The following is a 24,662-nucleotide window of genomic DNA, read 5'->3' on the forward strand; positions in this document are numbered from 1 at the left end:
GCATCTCCTAATTTCCTACTTTGAATTTTTATTTTAGACAACTTTAGAAATAATACATTGTAAAACTCTGGGAAAAGCTAAGATGGATTATTTTGCTCTATAAAAGCACCTTCATGTAAACTAAAGCTGCACAGCAATAAAAATGCTTTAGTGATGAGTTCACAATTACTGTGATGAAATTTGTAGACACCATCATGCATACCAGTTGGAGCTGACTTTTGATAGGAAGCAAAGTTTTAGAGTTGCTCGAATGTATTCTATTGAAGCATTCTTTTCATCATGCCAACTACATGAGTGTGACATTTTATCTGTATGTTAAGTAGATTGCTTAACGTTTGGGAATTGTGTAGTTTGTTAATTATAGCAGAAAAATTCTATTTATGACAAATAAATGTGGAATATTACATTTCTTATACTATTCATTTTAGAATACCAAAAATCAATAAAATTTTCATTTTAGACATTGAATAATCTAGCTTGTTTAATATGATTGCAGAAATTAAATTCAGGAAAACTCAGGCAATGTTAAAGTTATTCCAAATTTTTATTTGATTTGCTTTAAAATATCTGGGTTCATATAAGATACGTAGAACAATCCTTAAAAAGCAGATATATTTACTTTCTACCTATGTTTCTGTTTTACCACATCATCATTACATTTTCAGGAAAATCTTTTTTATTTGAAATTTTCTTTGTATATTTTAACTTTTTTTTACTGTCATTTTTCCTCTTTATTCCCCTTTCTAATTTAACGTTTTACTGACTCTTCGTGGATTTCATACCATGCATCTTGATCCCACTCATCTCCCTGCCCCTTTGTATCCACTCTCTGCCCATGCAACCTTCCCCACAAGATAAAACAAAAGGAAATTTAAAGAAAAGAAAAATCTCATTGTGGAGTCTGTAGTGTGACACAGTGAATCACAGAGTACACCCTTTAGTCCATACATCTTTATTGCATATGTTCATTGCAGTGAGTCATTGGTCTGTTTGAAGGCCTCTGGTTTCTGCTACACCTCGATACCAGACCCTCACTGGTACCCCTCTTGAATATCCTGTTGTTGTCCTGTGCTATGGAGATCCTGCAGTCTTGGATCTCTCAGGCCCTTAACGTGCTCCAGTAGATCAAAGATGGAATGGGTGCTGGAGTGGGCCATCTCCTAACTCTATCTCTGGGCCTGGGGAGTTGCAGGGTTGGTCAGCCTGCCAGCTCTCCCTGGTCCTCACCAGGTAGAGCTCTCTGTCACTGCCCAGGCTAGTTCCTGCTGTGCAGCAAAGAGCAAGAGGTAGGGCTGGTTCTCCTGCTTTCATGTCCTCCAGGCCGGCTCACCCACACTTACAGCCTCTCTACTGTGCTGCCCAGGGGTGGTGCAGGGTGGGGGTTATGTCAAGCTCTCAGGATCACTCACCAAGTCCCTGTCAGTAGGGTCAGCTCCACTGTGCTGCCCAAGCAAAGTGCAGGGCCTGCTCTCTTGGTATTGCAGCTCTTGCCTGCTACAGGTGGCGAGGGCCGAGGTGGGAGTACTATGTAGTACAATTGCAATGCTATAACTGCCGTCGGTAGACTGTATTGTTTATGAAAGATCCAAGATAAATCTACATGTCCAGTGTACATGCATGGTATCTCCCAACTGTTTTTTTCTCTTGTGTTTGGTTAGATCCAAACATGCAGAAGCCATCAGTGTGGAGATGCTGTGGAAGGCTGACAGATTACTTAAACACTAGTCAAAATTCATGATATGGTTTTCTTCAAATGTGTAAATTGTTCTGTGTCTACTCTTGCCCGTTAACCTGCAAGTGTGGTTTACTACAGGTGGGTTTGCAATATGTCCTCACTTATTTTAATGACTTAGCTGGTGGGGCACTCTGATACTTCCTGAAATCGCTACCACAATCCCAGTTCAAACTCCCTTTCCTGCTGTAGAAGGGACCACACTGCTGCAATCCCAGTTCAGACTTCTGTTTCTGCTGTAGCAGGGGTCACAGGCGATTCATTCCTGTTGTTCTCCCAACTTGTGTTTCAGAAACTGTGTCTGTTTTTTCTCTTTCTCTTAAGCTTCTGTCTTAGAGGCGGAAAGAAAAAAAATGTGTTTTCTTTGATGTTGGGGTTGTTACTGTTGTGGCTTCATTGTCATTTGTTGTTTGTTGGCCATATACTATATATAGGACATACCTCAAAATACTAGCAATATAACAGTAAAAGGTTATGAAGGGTCACTCTCCTCAAGAGACAAGGAAGGATTTTGATTGCTTGGAAGCATAGCAATGTGTTAGGAAAGTACAGCAATGTACTAGAGTAGATGGGATGCTTGTGCGGCAGGGCACATCTATGGATGATTTTAACAAATTCTGGACCAATAAGATTACTTCTCATGTTTTGAAACATAAAGAACAATTTTGAAGTCTCTTATTCCTTGAGTTGTGTCTGTCTGTCTTCACTATAAAACCTTTGAATATATGGATAAAGAGAATGTGGTACATACACATATGTACATTCATTCACACATACACACATGCAAACACACACACACACACACACACACACATCTGTGAATGTGTATGAAACACTAATGACCAAAGAAAAAGAGGATCTTACCTTTGGGTAGGCCATGGGAGGAGTTGGAAAGAAAAAAAGAAAGGAGTATGTTATAAAATGCTATTTAAATTAAAAAATTAAAAATGTTTTTCAAAAGAAAATGTGATGTGTATACACCTTAACTCAGGTTTTTGTATATGTATAAATTTTGTATATTTAAAAATGTAAACTAGAGGTCAGTGGGGTCTCATGTATCATACGCTATCAGGGAGCTTGCAGTAGTTGAGGATGACCTTGAACTTCTGATCCTTCTGCTTCCACCTCCACCTCTCCAGGAATTCTTATATTATGATTGGCATCAACTCATTGAACAGTATCTCCAACCCTAATAGAAAAATCTTACTGAGTATTTAAAATTTAAATTAAATATGTTAGTTATTATTATTTAGTAATTGTGAGCCATGAAATGCTCTAATATGTGTGTATAAATTTTTATTCTTGAGTTCTTGATGATAAGCCTGGATCATTTCTTTGTCATGATGATATATCTTGTAAAATCATGTGGCATTGATTTTTTTCCGCTTGGTTTATTTTTTACAGAACATAACTTTTTTGTCTGTTGCATTACTGGAAATGACAAAGTTCATTATTTTTCTTATGTTTGCATTGGAGTCTCTGTTGCTTCTGTACCATGTTTTCTCTATCTGTTCATCACTAGTTCAGTATTGGTTGATTTCTTTTAACTATAAACAGTGTTGTGGTAGACACTGTACTTCAGATATCTGCTCAACATTTTTTCCTTTGCGTCTGTACCCAGGGCAATTGTTGTGTCCTTCAGATCACTAATTTCAGTTCACTGAAGAATTCCCATTCTGTTCTCATTCCTACTAGAAATATATAGTATTCCCTTCTCTCCACCCCTCACCAGCATGTTTGCCTTTTTTGATAATATTTCTTCTAATTGGGGTCAAGAGGTTTCTTATTCCAATTTTAATTTTCATTTCCCTATTAATTAATTAATGATATTATGCATTTTCATTCACCTATTGGCCAGCTTTGTTTTTATTCTTTTTCTTTATTGTATGTATACATATAAATACATACCATATATATATATGATATATATGTACATTACACACAGAGAGATGTACATCACACACATACAATGCCTTTCAAGGCCAAAAGAAATCAATTTCCCTGGAACTTGAGTTACAGATCATTGTTGTCCACCATGTGTGTGCTGAAAGTTAAACCCATGCCTTCTGAAAGAGCAGCCAATGCTCTTAAGCACTGAGCCCCAGCTCAACCCTCATTTTTATGTTATTAAAAATGACTACTTAGTTCTCTGGCAAAGTTTATGATCACTTTGGTTTTGCTGCTGCACAGCACGAGTTCCTTACTTTGCTCACTGACAGTACCCATTCTGTACGCTGTTTTTTCACCTTAGTGGCCACTGGCTTTGTTGAGCAGAAACTTCTGCATTCAATATAATCAGTTCTCTATGTTTTCTTATTATTATTATTTATTTTGTATTTATAATGAAAACTCTCCTCCATACAGTATATCCTGCTCATGGTTTCTCCTTCCTAATCTCTTTGATCCTTCCCACCACCCCATCTTATTGTAGAGTTTTTTAAATCTCATATTGCTTTATTTGGGTAATTTTTGTTTTGTCTTACAATGTTTTCTTAAGTTTTCTTGTAATTTGCTATCTTTTCCAAAAGCTCCTCCCTCTCTCAATGTTCTGAAACATTTATGCAGTTTTCTATTGCTTTTGAAGTTTCAGCTCTCACATTTGTTAATTTGTGTAGCTGGTAGGATAAAGATCTGGTTTCCTTCTTTTGTGGGGGCATCCAGTTTTCCTGGCACCATATAAAGCACATAATTACTAGGATTGTAAGGGCCATCCTTGCATATTTTGTGCTGCCTGTCCTGCCATGTCATACGTCAAAGGCTGTGTTGTGCACCATGAGGTTAGTTAGTTGGCATTATATTGATGTCAAAAGTGAACTTGAATATTAAAGTGGAGCACACAGCATAGTCCTATTCCTAATTAATACAACTACTTAATGTACAGTGTAAACAGCCTCCCCTGAAGTCCCTTACTCTGTGTCATTCAACACTGGTTAATCTCTTGAGGGAGATCTACAATTTTATCTTCTAGGAAAATCATCTTCCTATGCCCTCAGGTCACAATGACCAACGCATATGGTGTGTTCCGCTTCGGTTTTTCTCCAGTGTCCTGTTTATTTGTTTGTTTGTGTACTTGTTTATTTTAATTTGATTCATCATGAACCTCTTAGTACTAAGAAGGAAAGGCATCATTAATTTAATTTGTGTTTATTATAGTGAATTAAAATTTATATAACCATTTATTGCTGTTGAGCCTTATCTTAATTTTATTGGAGAGGGAAGTGTTAGAAAACATGGTGATCTATTTGTATAGTTCTCCAGCAGGATCCTTAATAATTTTAACTTCTAGGTGGAGTTGTTAAGTCAAGGTATGGTTATATGCTCTGCTAAATTGTCTCCAAGAAAGAGTGGTACAACCTGTATTCCCAGGAATACTACTTAAACTTTTCCTGATGGCTACATTTTAAGCTAAGGCATTTTTACATAACCCGTCTATGTGGGTCTATAAAATAAGTCTACACATCAGTTATACATGAGAAATCATAATGGCTTTTAAAATAATTACTCAAAAAATGTAGAGCTCTGCCATGTATAAAGACAAGAGCACTTTTTATACAAAGACATGTTTGCCGTTATATGAAGAATTAACATCTGTGAGGCTGAGGCAGGAAGATTGCCATGAAACCAGGCCAGAGTGGGCTACACAGTGAGAAACTTTCTCAAATAAATGAATAAACAAGTAAATCTTAGTTGAACATTTGCTATTGCAAAACATAGAGAACATAGAACATCAATGTTTTTCAAAATTGGTTATATTTTTTTATATAATTCTCAGTATCAAACATGTCATTTCTCATAAATACATAGTACAAAATTGCAAAAGTATCGTTAGAGCCATTTTAGAAATTGCTAGAAATTCGTCTACTTCCAAACTAAACTTATTTATTTTTAAATGAAACTCAGCAACTAAGACTTCAATAACAAAATGATTCTGTTCCAACAAGGGCGGAAATTTTGAATGTACAGTGAAAACATGGCAGTTCATAACATTATAGTCTCGGATGTGAGCCGAGGTGTTTGAACAATATTCATTGATTTGCATGCTATGAGTACTTGTGCTGTGCAGTACAGTGTGTATATCATGTGTTCAGTACTCAGACTGCTGTGGACTCCGACAGTGCAGGAAGAGTGAGAACTTTCAGAAAACCCTGGACTCATGACAAGCTTGACTTTGAATTAAATTTTGGTTCTTATGAATCCAGAAGCCTCTTATTGGTGTCAAATTTCAGTCCCCACATTTAGTAAGAGCCAGTAGTATGAGAAGGTGTTTTAGAGTGTCCATTCCTATGTCTTATACCAGACCTTTTAATTGTTTATTTATCAGAGCTCTCCGATGTATTTAATTGCTTTCTAATTCTCAGTAGGTGGTGTTAAATGTTCTGACATTGCGCTGTTGAGCCCTTGTTGCTCCCGATTCATCCTCTTTGTCTTGTGTGCTTTCCTCACTGTGATGCATGTCTGTGAAGAATAATACAATGGCCTGCTATCTCATCTTGTTCTCCTGATGGTTACACATTTTTGAATGTTCTGTCCATTTTTATGTTTTTCTATACGTTCAACAATTCATTGTATTGGAGGTCATCCTAGAAGGCAGCATTGTGTTTCAAGCTTTCCTGGTCAGATGGGAGCCCCAGTCCTTCGTTTCGCACAGCAGAAGTGTAATTCCTTAGTTGAGCATTGACTGGAGACCCTGTGGGAAGGACAGTCTTTGAACATTGCTAATGGAAACTGACGGAGACCAGGCAGAGATAGAGATAACTCACAGCCCCTCATAGGTCCTTAGTTAAGGGTATAAATGGCAAACACCCATGGAGAATATTAACAGTGCTTTCTAGAAAACTAATATATAGTAATTGTTTCCAATCAATTAAGGTGAGATAACAATGAGGTATTTTGTTTTTTAGGGTTACTAGCCATGGTATATTTGTGAAATTATTCAAAATACAAAATGCCATTATTTATTTGAACTTAGCAGCTAAATTAATTTTAAATGAGGGAACATGTTAGTGTGGGATCTTCTTCTGTATGTGTGTTACTTTTATTGGCTAATGAATAAAGCTGCTTTGGCCTGTGGCAGGGCAGAATATAGCCATGCTGGAAGAGATAGAGAGAGTATGCAGAGTCAAAGAGACGCCATATAGCTGCTGAAGGAAGTACACGCCATGTAGTTTTGCCCAAGAAGCAAGCAGCAGCAAACCATGAGCCTTGTGGTAAAATATAAAATAATAGAAATGGGTTAATTTAAGATGTAAGACTAGCTAGAAGTACACCTGAGACATCAGCCAAACAATGTTGTATTTAATATAGTTTCTGTGTGAGTATTTCGGTCTCTGCGGTTAGGAAATGAATGAGCAGTCTCCTACTACAATGTGTCTTAACTCTCTGCTTTCCACAATGTAATTTTCTGTATTTATTTATTTAGAAATATGATCTTTAAACTCCAGTGTACACAGCTTGTAATATACTCATGGGGGTGGTGCTGTAAAAACCTCACTTATTAAGTTTTGGCTATTTTAATATTTGGAAAGTCTTAAGCAAACTTCAGTATTTTCACAAAATAATTAGTCAATTTTCACTTGTACAGTTCTTGAATCAGAATGAAAAGTTTTACAAAGGACAGGACCTTAATTTGTTACCAATTCTTCCTGTGTCTTTTAAAATAAAACATAAATTTAAAACTTAATATCACATCTGCATTAACTGGAAGCTAGAATAATAGAACATTCTTTTAATATACCTCAAACATACTACCTACATCTAAAACAAACTTGTTAACTGATTGATTTCAGCATGCGTTCTGTGACGTTTTTCTATTAAATAATCACAAACTACACAAGGCAGCACAGCCATTTCTTAAAAGCATTGCTTTCTTCAACTTCATTTTTGAAAGATTACTGAATTGCACAAGCATGTTTTCTTCCTAAACACAGCAGTTCTAGCCACTATACCATCATGGCATATTTTTTTCCTCCATAGAGTTTCTTCCACAATTCCTAATTTTTCTTGGTACAACTTCAAAGATTTTTGCCAATATAGTCAGATTTCTCAGCTAATCATCACACCTGGTTTCCTTTTACATGCTGAATATGTTCTGGAGCATTCCATATTTTCTCTTTGTGTCATTCCTAGTTTCCACTGAATATTATTCTTCACGACTTTGTAGATCTGTTGCATTAGAACTCAGGGTTTTGACAATCTATTATTTCCCTAAATCCATGGCCTTTACACCTTAAACTCTGTTTTGCTAGAGTGGCCCATTTTTACCTCATGTTTAGTTCATTAATTCTAGCTTCTTGGGTTTTACAACAGGCCTATACTCCAGTCATTTGCTCTTCCTGTCTTCTGTTTATGCAAAAGAAATTGTTACTCAGATACATGAATATCTATGTCACATGAATATATATATATATATATATATATATATATATATATATATATATATATGTTTTGTGGTACTGTGGATGGTAGATACTGTGAGTATAAGAACATGTCAGAATCCCACATTCCTGTGAGCTTAAACTGCTGAGCAAACAGTAATCTAATCCATGAAAATTTCTGTCTGGGAGCATCCAGTGTGCTTGGTCACGCAGAGACATCATTAGCCTGTACAACCACAAGCCAGGCAGTATCTCCTGTGAAGTCGGTAACTGACTGAGAACTAAAAGATACGAGATGGTAGGGCAAAAGCGTGTGTGTAGAATAGAGTGTCTGAAGAAAGGGTTGGAATTGGGTAAAGAACTATATGAAAAGAGATGGAGTTCCTAAGAAAAAAGTCAAGAATGTTTGCTAATTGTGTGTTTTGAGGCAGTGTGCAATGTGAGCACACATTATGACTTTGAGGCCTTAGAACTGAAAATCAAGACCATGTTAGGATTGTCTGTGAGTAAGGTGCCTGGCATAAAATACTTCATTTTATGTTCCTCCCTACACAGCCATGTATTCAAAACAATGGAAAGGAAGCCCTGGCGTAATTTCCAACAATCTTGGAATTGATTCATTTTAATGCAAGGCTTTTGCTGTGTCTGTGAAAAGCAGCGGTGCTTAATTAAAATATTTATATCTCAATCCTCAGAACAGCCAAGTTTCTTGGGCCCTCTTACAAACCACCCACTAATATTACCCATGGGATTTCTCTATCACTATTAACCTGTTCTGAGTAATGCATAGTACAGTAGTCTTTCCCTGAATTTCCTATCACAAGGGGCTTTCTCCAGTACATTTTGAGGCCTTAGACACAGATCAAAAATTACTTTTCAAAAAAAATAGTTTTTTATTTCCTATAAAATTACATTTGTGTGTCTAGTTTTAAATTGATTTCCACTTCAGTGTTAATTTAAAAAGGTGTATGTGAGCTATGTTTGTGTTCACATGTGTATGAATGGGACACCTGCTTATGCAAGTGTGTTCATCCATGTAGGTATGTATGGATGCCAGAGGTTGAAATGTCTCCCTCAGCTCCTCCTCTACCTTATATTTTGAGAAGGATCTCTCACTAAATTTGGAAATCACTGTTTCCAGTACACTGACTGGCCACCAGTTCTCAGAGAATCCTCATGTCTCTTCCTGAGCACTAGAATTACAGATGTGCATTGCCATGACGTCACTATTCCATGGGTACTTGGACTGTGTAAGTGTAAGGCCTGGGCTACATCCTATTCCAGGCCAGCCTGAACTACAGAATGATGCTGTTCAAAAGAACAAAAGTAGATAAAACATCCCTGCCTGTTTAGAAAACTCCCATTTTAACACCTAATTTTTCAGCTACTTAAGAGAAGATAATACTTACGAAAAAATCTTGTATGGGTTTTCCCCATAAAAAATGATCATGACCAATATAGTCACACTTTGCCTTAGCTCTAAACAGAATTTGTCAATATTTTATTACGCAGTAATTAATTTAATTAGGATGCTTGAGTGGTTCTTTATTTGGTACAGAAATTGCTGCAGCTTAAACTTCTCCCCCAGATAACCATTTGCAGAATTCCTTTCTGTATTGGAGGTACCCTAAAATGAGTTAGAAGATAGCTAGACTAGGCCAATCACTGTTCTTCCATCCTAGATCAATAAAAGTGTATAGGATGTGCTGTACTAGGTAAGCTTTTCAGTCACAACAGTTTGTTATTTTCCTCTTCTGGGTTAACAAAATTGCATGTTGCTCATCCAAGGCTATTTTTTTAGTTTGTTAAAAATTATTTTCAGCCATCTACTAAGAACAGAACTGTGGGTTATACCCAAGAATAAAACAGTAAATATTTCTTTCTATTGAAGAGGGACAAACAACAAATAAAGAACAAATACACTGGCCAGTTTGGAAGATGGCTGGTTAGGAGCTAAAATAAAAAATTGTGAGATTATGGGTAGTCATGGGTAAACTGTTCCGTGGTTTTTGAAGACTTCTCTGATGAGGTATTACTAAGCTAAACCTTAAGGAATAAATGTCTGTATGTGTAGCTGGGGATGATGCCATAGGGAATGCCGGAGGAGCCGGGCTACTGAGACAGACATCAGCAGGAAACAAGACCTGAGTGAGAGCAAGCGTGGCCTGTTCCAGTAACTAAAAAAGACCTGACTCCCTGGAGTATAGCAAAGGCGGGGAAAGTAATGTGAGACGAGGACAAAGCTGAGTTGAGCCAAATCCTTGTGGATTTGAAAGCCTCAGTATAGCTGAAATTAAATTCTAACTGGCGATGAGACACTGTTGGTTTTTTAAAAGGTGGATTACGTATGATCTGCATATTTGAAACACGACGAACGGAAGGTAAATGACAAAAGGGTAAAGGACATAATTAGACTTCCTCAGTGGACTTTTTGGGATTTGGTGACGACTTGAAGTATAGGGAAGTATTTTTAGACAGCGAATTAAATCATTATACATTTTTATATTTACAATCATAGGATCTACAGGAAGAATTTCCTGGAAAGATAGTAGCTGTAAGAAAACTGAAAAAGAAAGTGTTTCTATAAGGAACACATGGCTCATTAAGTCCACCATGTGGGAAGGAATTGCAGATACCTACATTTGGTTCCCTTGTACTTTTCCTGATTCTTCTAAATTACAATATGCCTTCCATCCTGCCTTGATGACTGAAATATGTGTGTGTGTGTGTGTGTGTGTGTGTGTGTATTACATGTCTTTGTATGTATTATATATTGTTTTAAAACAGAAAGTTCTCTGAGGAGATTTTAGAAGTTTAGAAATGCAAACTTTGGGATTGTCAAGTGCGAGTATTGTGGTGGCAACTGAAGGCATTGTGACTTGTGTTATGTAGTACTTTGGGAAGATTGGCACTTTAGAGTTCCAGTTCAGGTCATTGTTCTAATGACATGTGCTACTAGAAGATGTTTTGCTCCCTGAAATTATCAGGTCTCCTTCATGAGGAGGACAGTCAAGAGATACTTAAGTGCTATGCTAGGGAATGGTGACTGGAAGTCCTGACTAAGATGACCCAACTGAAGGGCACTAAGGACTTGAGAGTAGGTTAGTGAGTACAGCAGGAAGCCAGAAGCTGCATGGAGAGCAACCAAGAAACCAGAGACTAAGGATCCCTTCAAAAGCAAAGGAATGACAGAGCCAGCTCTCTATTCTGACATAGAAGCATGGCCAGGAAGAGACCGTGAGTCCAGGGATCTGTCTTCAACTGGATTAGAAGTCAAGAGGATAGTCTGGAGAGTCAGGAGGTTTTAGCTTTGGAGAACTGTGTGATCAGGTGGCAGTGGTTGAATGCACAAGGTGTTATATTCACATAATCCTTAGCCTGGAGTTCCTTCACTTAAAAATACACTTCAATAATTCTGAATAAAAGAGACAAAAACTTCTATGTAAAAAAAAAGAAATTGGGCCAGACAGTGGTGGCACACGCCTTTAATCCCAGCACTCGGGAGGCAGAGGCAGGCGGATTTCTGTGAGTTTGAGGCCAGCCTGGTCTACAAGAGCTAGTTTCAGGACAGGCTCCAAAGCCACAGAGAAACCCTGTCTCGAAAAAACAAAAACAAAACAAAACAAAAAAAACCAACTCAATAAAAAAAAAGACAAAATGGAATAATAAAAGTACAAGATATCAATTTGATATTTTTGGAGATAAAGTTTTAAAATTAAGATTATATGTATAATATAATAAAAATGTCAGTCATTTTTAGTCCATGGTCTCTAAGACATCCAGCTAACTGCTCTGAGCTACAGACAATCAACTAAGGATAATCTATTATCACATATTTAACCTTTAATTCTTATGGTAATCATGTATCACTTAATTTACAATTTCTTAATAGTGTTAAAGTAAAGTAAGATTTGAGTGTCAAAAAATTACTTTTAAGAATTGAAGAATTTTCAGAAACTTCCAAGTCTTATATTTACCTCCATGTAAAACCTTTATCTAGTTATAATGTGATATGCTAAAGCTATTATAACAATTCAAAACATTGGAGATCCTAAGAAATAGAACCCTAAAAATCTGAAGGAACTAAAGGAAGTCCTTTACCATCTTAGGTGTGGGAGTGGAATTCCTAATTTAGTACTAAAAGCAAGAACAACAAGACCAAAAAAAAAAATCAGTTGATATCATCAGAAATTAAATACGCAGACTAGGGAGAGGCTCTGTGGTTAGAGAACTAACACAGGACTCATGGTCAAATACCCAGAACCCTCACAGGCCGGGTGTGGCATACATCTGTAATCCCAGAGCTGCTCTAGGAAAGACCAAGACAAATGCTTCCAGATAGGTCACAGACCAGGGATTCTGGTCTTCATCAGTCAACAGCAAGAGATTCTGTCTCAAACAAGTTGGAAGGTGAGGACTGACACTCAACCAGTGTACCATGGTATGTGAACCTCCAGACTCATATGAACACACACACACAAACATGAATGAATAAAACTTGTGTGCACAAAAGCAATTATCAGCAGATAAAAAGACAATCTTTAGGATGGGGAAAATATCATTTTGGAAGAACTACAAAACCTCTATAATAGAAAGGTAACCCATAAATTGTGCAAAGAAATAAAGATGGACAATAAGAACTTGAAAGATGCCCAACTGGAGAAATGCCAGTTTCGCTGTAGTGAGCCCTGCCCACCCATTTGTGTAGGTTTTAATTACAATAATGAAGCATAAATGTTGTCTACAGAAAGGAAAATTAGAACCCTCTTACACTGATAGTGAGGATGTGAAGTTGTGTGATTTTAGAAAATCATTTGGCAAGTCTTCAAAAAGGCTAAATATATAATTACATATTTTCCAGAAATTCTGTGCTCCTTTGTATATACACAAAAGTATCAGAAATAGACACCTAAGAAAATACGTATTCACTAGTGATCACTGAAGGATCTTCACAATATTCAAAAGCTGGAAATGTGAAGTCTTCTATATGATCATATAAAAGTATATGCTCTGTGTATATAATAAAGTATTATGCAGCCACAAAAAAATGACATATGTAAAATCATGAATAAACAGTGAAAAAAAACATGCTAATCCCTAACCTTAATCTGCTAGGGCTAGGGAAATTATGAATAGAGTTTTAATATTTATTATTGTTGTTTTTGTTGTTGTTGTTTGTTGTTATACTGTGTAGGTGAAGTGGCTTGGGTGCCACAGAGCAGACCCTCAAGTCAGAGTTTGTGGAGCTGACTCTCTCCTTACACCTTCTTTGGATTCCAGGAATGCCCTCGAGCTCCTCAGGTTGTGGGAGAGTTCCTACGCCCACTGAGTCATTTGCTAGCTCTGATCTTCTTTATTTTTAACTTTGAAAATAAAGTTTTGTAATTCATTATATGTCCTCATGTTTTTGCCTAAGTTCTTTTTTTTTGATAGTCTTTTTATGGACATAGAGATTATTTATAACTTACTGTAGTTTATTTTTTATTCATTTCCCAAAATTCACTTTCACATGTATTGGCTGAGCTTACAAATCCAGAGACATTTATTGACTTTATAATGCAGACCAAACAACAACCTTCTAAGTCAATCGTGTGTTTTTTACTTTAGCGATGCCATGGAGCCTAGACACTAGTCATGTCTTAGAAGGCAGTTTGGGGCGTCTGTTGGTCGAGCACTGTTCTAAGAAACAGGAGTGTGATGATAAACCTGACAAGTACGGTTCCTTACACCTTTTCACACTGTTTCTGGCCTCAAATAGTCTCCATTGCACTTCCCTCCTCGTGTTCTTCATGCTGCGTGCTTTCCATGTTTTGTGTGTAGTACCCAGGAAGAACACTGTGAACGCCGTGAGGACATGAAGGGTATGGTATGACTGTGTCTTCAGCCTCCAGTACAGTGTTTGAGTGGTCAGGACTCAGTGAATGCTCGACAGATGAGCGAACAAATGAGAAACCAGAACCCAGAAAAATTTAAGGTTTGTTTTTTTTTTTTTTTTTTCCAGAAACAGGGTAGTCGGCTGTGTCTAATGCTGCTGACAGAATAAACAGCAGTGACTTGAAGAGTGGGTTTGTCCAGACACACCTGTGATGGAAAGTAGGGTGGGATTGTGGGAAAAGTAACAATCGAGTCGATCTGAGGGAGATACTGAGATTTATGGTTAGATGTTCAGAAGCTGGAGAACATCCAGACTTCCTTAAAGGATGCCAAGTTAATAAGGTACTTTTTATCTAATTGAGTGCCATAGACACAGCTTTTCAAATTAAAAGTGATCCTTTGATGCTACATAATGCATACTTTTTATCATTGCTTCAGTTATCTTTTACATAAAGTTTTTTTTAAATTTGGAACCAATCAAATTCTAGATTGTATTTGATCATAATATCTTTCAGTCAGGTCTTTTTTATAAAGTAATCTTTCATTCGCTTATAAAACTGGATGAATTGTCAATAAATGTGTTTCACATCCCTGATGGAATGTGATTTCCTTTTGGTATGATCATTTTCTGAGTTATCAATGCTATCTGTAACTATAGTGGAAGGCTGTTTCGTTACATTTCATTCCAGTTGTTTGGGGGTATGTACTTCTCAATGGAGCTGTGCTTGATCCTACATCCAGCAGTGTATGGTTCTAGATGTTTCATCTTGCTAATATCGACACATATAATCGAATGGAGATACTGACATTTCCATGCACATTTTTCCATTAGCCTTTCATTCAATTTTTCCAAATTTGTCATTTCTGCCTAAGTTTTAATTCATTAAATTTGTAGAAATGTCTTGTCCCAATTATGTTAATGTCTTTAACCACTGAAAATATCCAAGAGAAAAAGCATGGTGCATACAGAGAAAGTCCTTCTTAAACAGGAAGAGTGTGTGCTGGGTGAAAAGGAATGAAACCCAGGACACATGTGAGAAATACCCGGGAGCTGGTCTGAGGGTCTGGCCAAAAATTGCAGCAGCACAGAGAATATATTTTACTGCATTTCTGTGAAGAGTTTGCTATGATCTGCTTGGGAATTGTACCCTCTTTTAGAAATGTGTTTTTTAAATATTTGATATTGCCTTTGAAATAGAAACATTAAGCCGTTTTCAACATTGCTTTTGCTCTTTGCCAACGGTCTTTCTTGTTATGAACACATATTTTGTAATTTATCTGTTACCATATGTGACATGAAAGTAGCATGGAGGGATATTTCGAAAAGAAACAGGCAGTGAAAAGTTGTAAGGAAGGACAGTGACCATTATGAAATCAGTCACGATGCCGTGAATTCAAACTGGTCTTGCTGTATCGGTTGGAAGCAATGGTGTCCTGCATATCTGTGTTGTGCATTATGGAGGATGCGTGTGCGTTTTCCTGTAGCTGAGTCTCAGCTTTGTTGTACTCTGGTGCAGAGAGTAGTAAATGCTGCCATTAAGCAAATAAAATGATAAATATCTAGCAGTTTAGCTTAGACACTAATGGAGTCTAAAAGCCTTTAAAATGACAAAACCCAGCAACTTTTATGATTTATAGGCTCATTTGTGTTACATAGTTTGGTCATATACTTGACAGGATTTCTTTTTTTTTTTTTACTCTCTCCTAAAAAATTATGGTTTTGTGTTACCTGAGTGCAAAGCCATTAGGATTCTGGAGCAGAATATAACAACGTCTCAGCTAAGTCTCCCAGTGTTGTGAAGTTTCCTTTCGGGCCCACCTCGTTTGCATGGTCCTAAGGGAAAGGGTGTGATTCGGGCAATCTCCTGTGTGTCTGCAAACTGCCCTCAGAATGCCTCACACTTGCTCTTGTGTAACGTCATATTTAGGCTTTTCTATTTCTTTATGAATCAGGGTTTTCCATTTATTTTCTGTTAGTCTACACAGTCTGAAGAGCATTGGTTGCTGTGGTCAGACACATATTATGTTAAATCAAAACTCTAAGAATAACATGGATTACACAGTGTTTAGTTACATTGTGCCAGGCTTCTTTCTTTGGAACTCGTCCTTTAAACCAGACTGTTTTGGCATCCCCAGAGTGCTCTGTGGTGTCTCTGGAAGCAGTGATGTAATCTGATCTGTGTTCTGTGTGGTCTGAGAACCTGAAGAACATTTTGCACTAGCCGCATTGATCGGGAATCCTTTCTAGTCATTTACTAGACAATTAATACAGTCTTGTAAAGTGTCCCCTGGGTGTCCGTATAAACTTGATCGTTTACCCTAGGACCAAAAGATGCATCAATACAGACAAGAGTAACTTAAATTGATTAATAGAAACAGGAAAATCTAAATCCACAGGTTACATTATGTGCCATCCATCCTGAAAAATAAACTCTGCTTGCTCTTAATTCCTCTAAAACTCAAGAAACATATCTTTACAAATTGAAATTGTCATTGACAAAAATATGAAAATATAATTGAGATATTTCTATAATTATAGTCCTGTTCCTAAGTCCTGTGATACAGATCTGCCTGTAAGGAATGATGAACATTGTTTTCATCTTGAAAGCAGCATTAAGTCTTTGTGATTGTTTTTGTAAACTTAGAAGTCTTACGACTTTCTCCATACACAGTGGCGTGAGTTTTGAAATCCTGGCACCAGTGAGAATTGTAGTACAGGTCTTATTTCTGATTTGTAAGTCATGAGGTTTGGATCACTGCAGTAATGGCTATGTGATCAGTTGGTAAGTCAAGCCTGCTGTAGTCAGCCTCAGAACAGTGTGAAAACTAATCTTGGCTTGTCATGACCTCAAGGCGTGTCCACAAAATTCCTACATTGTATCTTAGACCATCTAAGTCCTGTTTATATGTCCCTGATACCGTATTTAGTACATCATCAATAAAATTGATATACATTCTTGTATTCAAAAAGTATAATGATTTACTCATTTTAGAAAATGAGCTCCTTAAAAGGTATTTTTATGGATTCTTATCTGTTACAGCTTCTAGTCCTAAGGCCTTTTCTGAGTACTGCATGAGTATTTATCCCCATGAATCAGTGATGAGCTCTGATCTCTATATCTTTGGTTCTTCTAGAACCCAAATGCCTGTTTATGAGAATAAAAGAAGGGAATGAATTCTGACATATTTTACCGAAGCAGATGTATTGATTACTTTAATTTCAGTTGAACACTAGAACTTCAGGGCTGTATACGTTACAGTATTTTATCAACATTATGCCTTCTTTTTCGTAAGATTTCAATGTAAAACGAAAAGGAATGTTTTCTGAAAATGAATCTTCTATCTTCAGGTACTACTGAGAGGGTGTGCTTGATCCAGGGAACAGTTGAAGCACTGAATGCAGTTCATGGATTCATTGCAGAAAAAATTCGAGAAATGCCCCAAAATGTGGCCAAGACAGAACCAGTCAGCATCCTACAACCTCAGACCACCGTTAACCCTGATCGCATCAAACAAGTGAGTGTTCGGTTGGGAAATCAGAGAGGAATACCCACAGTGCAGTCTGAGTTCCTTTCAGAGGAAGCAGTTTAGTCCTGTCAGAAAAAGACTTAAACTTATCTAAAGTCATTATTTAGTTTTTTAAGAATTTCAAAGCCCTTGATTGGCAAATGAAGCTATTGATTAGTTGAATTCTATATTTATTGGAGAGATACAAAGAGGCACTGCTGTGAGTCTTTGTGAGTGCTTCTTGCAGATATGGAGGCAGGGGTTTTATTAACTAAGGAAATTCTACTCTTTAAAATATAACACTTCTTAAAGGAATTTTAAAAAATGGAAATGAAATTTATATCTTCAACATTTCCAATGCCCAACTTTAGTGACATTTGTAGTTCTCAGGATAGGTATTGCTTACAGCTGCTGTTTTGCCAATTTGTCATGTTTAATATTTTATCAACACGTGTGTGAGTCAATCTGTACAGCTAGAGTTCAGTCCGTTGTTAGCACCCAGCCATTACGTTTTGTATCAATGTGTAGTACCTATATCTGTTATGAAGACCCAATGTCAAATTTTAATGTTTGGAATTTTCTGTCAAAAATAATTTTCATGACAAAAGCACTGTGAATTTTTAAGATGAGTAATGCTTGAGCTGACGTAGGAAATGACACTGCTTGATGTTAAATAAGGTGGATCCTTTCACCGGAAATATTTTAGTATACATATTTGATATTTTGTCCATAATTATTGTCTGCTTTTGCCCTTTTATTTAGCCACTTAATTTATGAATTAGTTTTATTATCAACAAATTGTGATTTTTAGAATAAATGTATTATTTATAAATTAACAGAAAATTTATTTTCTTTGTAATGAATTTGAAATGTAGTTTAAAGTTCTATTAATTTCATGTTTCTGAACTGAAAATATATTAACCAGTGCTATTAACCTATCATAATTTAATCGTATATCAACTTTGAATTTATAATTAGATGCTATATGCTCAAAATTATAAAGTAATATTCGATTATCTATTAATAATCTATTTTTAAAGTACTTCCTTGTTTAAACTGTGAGAAAGTAGTTCTGACTCCATACAAAGAACACTCTCACTGTTTTCCATCAGTGTTGAATAGCTGTAATTTCAGAACTCTACGGGAACATATCTTTATGGATATGTGGCAACATCTACATACCTTAAAGCTATACACACTAGTGTTTTTAAATTCACAATCACTAAGTAGTGTGAAGTGCTTCTTTCATCCATGCCAGGAAAATACAAAATAATCCAAAGCCCGTCGACTTGACGATGATACGGAGACCTCATCAGATTGGAAAACAGGTGTCTTAGGTGGCAGATATCCAGGTTAAGGCCAGGTGGGGCTAGGAATGTCCTGAGTGAGCACTGAAGTATCCGCCCTCTTTGCTTTCGGCCTTAATCCAACCTATTCATTCTCCCTTTTCTGCAGTAACTTCTATTTAAGCATTCAGACATTTAGGTGACCACTTGATGTCTCTTTTTAAATAGCCATAAAATTATGTCTTGAATAATATAAAACTCTATCTAAACAGTAATGTGAGACTTCTTGTAATGTCTATGTAGCCTCAAATCCCGAGCACGCTCAAATAGTAGTGTGAATCATTTTTGAAGTTCCCGTTTTAGCTATGGCTGCATAGATGAGATGGGCAGGCGGTCATGTATGCAGGGCCGGTGTAGACTGATGACTGCCACCAGGGTTTTAAAGCATTTGGCTGATTTTTGTTTGCCTTGTTCAGATATTAATTATATTTAGGATAAGTTTTAAATGTTAATATTGATTTATCAGGCTTTTATGCTTACATTCATTGATATGCCTTGATACTCATAGAATTAAAAATTATTGGTAAGCTCTACATTTTCATGGGATGAGCAATGCGGATAGCAGAGAGTCATTACAAGGATGCGGGAACCGAGCCCTGAGTGTGCTGAGGCAGCGTATTTAACGCACATTATCTGTACGATGTACAACAGATACAAGTTTCTTAAAATTTGTAGGATAAATGTGTTTTTGCCCTATAGTAATGCATCTTCCTATGCTCAGCATTGCAGCTCTTTAGCTTCTTAGGTATCTAGTTTGCAGTTTAATATTTCATAACAAACAATGACCAAAGTAGTTCTCAAGTATATAAATTTTAATGATTATGATTTTATTTCTCATATACTGATGCCACTTAACACATTATAGAATAGGTATTTGCAAAGTAAATTACTTTGTTATAGAGTAGAAAAAAGTGGCTTTCTTGTTGTTTAAAGGCTTAAATTTTAATCCACAGACTCTGAAGATGTCTTGCTGAGAACTTTGCACACAACAAGTGATCCAGTATTTGCTTTTATTTTAGGATTTAGTCCCGAAAATAATTTCTTTTCAAGTTTTAATTACAAACAGAATAAAATTGGAGTTACCAAAATGCTAGAACCAAATATCTAATCTATAAACAGATTGAAGTGAAAAATGAAATTATGAATTTTGCTTAGTGTTTCCATTATTATTATTATTCCTAATTGCTTGTTTTGGTTGACAATTTTAAACTTTTACTATTTAAAAATTTTAATGTATAATTTATACTTAAAATTGTAAGTCAAATGTGGTGCTCAGAAAGTCAGATTTTAAAAGTACTGACTTCCCATTATCTGTTGTGCTTTTCTAATCAGTTATGCCCTGCACTGTATTCTAAGATGCAGTTTACCAACTATGTACATCTTATAAGCCATAATTCTCTATCCATATGTTCCTATCCTTCTTGGTTGATGGCATCATACCAGTGAGGTTTCTCGTGTCCTGCATACTCATTTCAAAAGTCCTCCGTGCAGGACAGTGATGAACTTCTTCAGTGCCTGAGATCCAGCTTCATGTAATAGATGCAGGTTATTCATTTCTTAATCCTGGACCCTTTGTAAAGCCAAGCTGTACAAGGGAAAAGAAAAGTAAGAAACTTAAAGAATTTTCTTACATTTAAAAATGCCAGTACCACCGGGCAGTGGTGGTACATGCCTTTAATCCCAGCACTCGGGAGGCAGAGGCAGGCGGATCTCTGTGAGTTTGAGGCCAGCCTGGTCTACAAGAGCTAGTTCCAGGACAGGAACCAAAAGCTATGAAGAAAACCTGTCTCGAACATCAAAAAAAAAAAAAAAAAAAAAAAAAGCCAGTACCTTTCTAAAACTCTACCAGAATTAACCTTTCTGATAAGTTTTCAATGTAACATTCCTCAAATTTTGAACATCATTTGTTCAAACATAAATTTATTAAATACTTAGTTGTAAAATATATGAAATTATACCCTTTGTACTTCATACTAGCTTGTCTTGTAATATTGCTTAACCTATGAAGACATGTTTATATTATACAGGTGCAGTTTAAACAGTGAACCATAAACCTCAGAAGACTCTAGTTAGGTAAGGAAGATGGAGAAAAGTTTGTTTTAGAAAGGTGAGATATGATGCAACTTGAGAGAAGGCTGTCACAGCCCTTGACGAGTAACAGGACTGGCTGATTTGGTGTATCTGTGCTAAGATTTAGAGAAAATTCATGTTAGTTAAGCAAGGTGAGGACAGATAAGCAAGACCTGTGTGTTTGGAAGAAGGATATTATAGATGACAAGATTATTCCTCATTTTCTGAAAGAGCTCCATTAATTCATCTTAAAGATTATTTTAAAAGTGAAGGCATCTTTTCATTTTCATTGTTCTTTGTGAATAAAACAAGCCAGATTTTGAAGATTTATTCAGGCATTGTTATTGGTGGAAAAATAGATATGAATGGACCAGGTGTTAGTGTTGGAAGACAGGTAGGGTGTCCATCAAAAATGGCAAGCTATGGGGCTGGAGAGATGGCTCAGCAGTTAAGAGCATTGCCTGCTCTTCCAAAGGTCCTGAGTTCAATTCCCAGCATCCACATGGTGGCTCACAACCATCTGTAATGAGACCTGGTGCCCTCTTCAGGCATGCATGTAGACAGGATATTGTATACATAATAAATAAATAAATATTTTTAAAAAATGACAAGCTATAGGGACAGTTGCCATTTAAATATTTTGTTCTTAAGGACTAGTATAGAAGAATTATTTAATAGAAAACATGGAGTGTGGAGAGGTGACTATGGAATAATGTTATTGGCTGGTTGACTGGTGAGCATGGGAAGAACAGCTGAGACCCACTGTTCCCGCTTTACTTGTAAATATTAGGTGTTCTTAATAGCTTATTGCTAAAGAATCATTTAAAGTAAAGATACATTTATTCTAGAGTTTGTTTATAGGAATAGTCTCTGGACCAGAAAAACTCACATTTTAACATGAATTCATCATATAATTTGTTAAAAATTTTTAGTTCTTATTTCTCAAAAGAGTTTTATCAATCTTTTACTAAATCTCTAGAATTAAAAATCTTGATATTACTAAATGCTTTATATTTCAAAAAAAGTACATTGTTTTAGGCAGAAGCACACAGATCTCTCTGAGTTCAAGGTCAGCCTGGTCTACATCACAAGTTCTAGGTCAGCCAATGCTATATAATGAGACTCTGTCTCAAAAAAATATAAATTTCTGTAACATAATTCACCCTATAGTATCTATAGAGAAAAAAGTAGGGATCAAAGTTTCTGTGTCCTTCATGATCTCTACTTAAAAGGGAAAAATAGATTAGAAATATGTGTGCTTTGTAGATTTTATACATTAGAAATTTATCTGCATATTGATGTTACATGGATATTCAATTAAATACGTAGTCATGATGTATATTATTGAGGAATATATCACTGGGTTAATACTGAATAGTAATTTACTATGAATATTTTACTTATTAAATAGTAAAGAAAAATCATTGAACAATTGTATTTTATTTCAAAACACTTTACATGGATTTGTCGTCTATATCTGAAGACTTAAGAACAATTTTCTCAACTATTTCATTGGCCCAATTAATAGTAAGCGTTAAATTAAAGGCATTGTTTTTATATATTCATATTCATCTGTTTATTGAAGCAATTTTCCTTCTAGAATTTATAAAAGCATGAAATTTTAAATGATATGAAACTGCTTAGAATATAATTAGTACTGCAACTATAAAAGGAAGATGTGTTTTATGCATCCAAGGGCCTGTTTGAGTAGTAGCTAGGAAAGCTGTCCATCTTTCTGCCACTAGAGTTGAGTAGACACCTCACCAGAGAAAGACTCTAACTCTTTGCTATGAGAAATATGTGCACATATTTCTCACACATATGTGTGAAATATGTGCACACTTGAGTAATCCTCACCTGTGTGAAATATTAAAATGTAGCTTCCTATCTAATCATCAGGCTTTATGATAAAACTTTGTTATTTAAAGCACATTAATATAATTCAGAAGTTTAAATTATTTATTTTATTCATAGAAGAAAGGGAGAGCAACCAAATTAGTAAGAACAATTTTGATGAATAGGAGTTGCATCAATTATTAATAGATATTCAGAATATATGAGAATCATAAGGAGTAATAATAAATTTTGACAGATCATCTGAATCTAAGTTATTACAAGTTCTGAGCCACATCACGCTACTGCTTTTTACATCTGTCTCTTTGCACTGTTTAAGCACCTCGCTGAGGGTGCGTGTCTGAAACAAGTGCTGATATCCATCCTGTACTTGAGATTGATTCTATTCTGCTGAGCATGGACATGTGGTATCTGGGTTTGGTATAGCATGAACTTATATGGGAAGAAAGGAACCCTAGGTCTGAAATCTATTTAGTCATAAATGTGGACTGAGTGTTGGACTTAGTGCAGAACAAATGCTTAAATGTGTTTGACTCCACCCATAATTCCATGTTATTAAGCTAGGTTGAAAAAAATGAAGCCTTTAATGTTGAACTCATATAACATGTGGCAGTGTGTTGTCATTAAAAATACCTCAATATTCATTGCACAGAAAAATGCATATTAAAATGGCCTTTAATGATGGAAAATAATGTTTCTCTAGAAAACTGACAAAAAATAATTATAAAGTGCCTTAAATAGAAAAGAAAAGGTTTGAAACTTTGAAAGCCTTCCAAAGGCTTTACCCCTGACCTAGTAACATTTCTCGTTCTTTGTGTGACTTGAAAAAAATCCCTAGCTCAACACCACATGAGGTCTACCACTTCTCCATTTGTTTTAAATTTTAAGAAAGAAAATGTTTCAAGGGAAAGACTCCCTGAAACATGACCTAATGGTGCAAGTAGTCTCACTGTGTCGGTGGAAGGCAGTGAACTGACAGAGCCTTCAAATTTATCACCATCACTTTTATTCTTAACTGCTTTATCCAAATTGGCAGTTCTGACACCTTAAATACAGATATATGAACACTTTTATTTACTTTTTCTCAAACTTTCAAACCTCCAAGGTTAGGCCTTTGTTCATATTTCAGTACTTTCGATGGACACGAAACAATGTAATACATAATACCCATTGTATAGGCTTATCTAAGCTATAGAAAACTATCCCATTTGCCTATTAAGAAACACTCTTTTAAAGATCCCTGCCTAGCCATGATTTATGACTAGGTGCAATATGATATGTAAATGAACTTCTGAAGCCCTTAAACTTTAAAACTGTCTTGTTAGGTGTTAAAGACCTCTGGAGAACCCAGGTGAATGACTCCGTGAATATGGATGAGTTGCTGTGTGTACATCTCTGTACATATGTATATGCTTATAAGGAGACGGAAAATTCAGTTCATAATATCTGTGATGATTTTGAACATAGGACAACAATGCTACAATACATTATACTTTTTTCTATCTTATGTACCATTTAGCATAAATGATAAAATATGGTAATGCTGCTAGTTACATGCTTATTAATATGAGGTTAATGTTTACATTTTCAGATGTCTCTAAGTTTATTAAAATTAATATTTTAGAAGATAATGTGATATTAAGAACTCAGAACTGCAAATTAAATTGCTTTTATGTATGGATCCCTAAACTCATGTGGAATCAGCTTGTTGGTGGTGTTCAACTATTAAGTAGGTGGATACTTTTATGCCAAAGTAAACTTCATCTCACCCCTTCTTCAAGTCTCCAACTGTACTCATTGATAGGAAAATGACTCCTCCAATTTTATTCATCTAACTTCTTGAATTTTCTTTGACATCTCTTTTCCCCGAAGCAGATTAGCGGGGAAGAAATGGGCCTGCTGTCC

At 36.0% G+C, this 24,662-nt stretch overlaps 1 protein-coding gene across 5 annotated transcripts in view; it reads left to right on the forward strand.

Annotated features, from left to right (window-relative positions):
• Nova1 (NOVA alternative splicing regulator 1) overlaps window positions 1–24,662 on the forward strand; it is a 122,822-nt gene that overhangs the window by 82,179 nt on the left and 15,981 nt on the right. For all 5 annotated transcript variants that reach the window (XM_085697690.2, XM_085697688.2, XM_085697693.2 and 2 more), the window contains one exon: window positions 17,330–17,496. In XM_085697690.2, the coding sequence (XP_085553816.1) occupies window positions 17,330–17,496 (167 nt within the window). The remainder of the gene's footprint in view (window positions 1–17,329; window positions 17,497–24,662) is intronic.

Source organism: Myodes glareolus, chromosome 11 (assembly GCF_982192425.1).
Source record: "Myodes glareolus chromosome 11, mMyoGla1.1, whole genome shotgun sequence".
In the NCBI taxonomy this organism is placed as follows: domain Eukaryota; kingdom Metazoa; phylum Chordata; class Mammalia; order Rodentia; family Cricetidae; genus Myodes; species Myodes glareolus.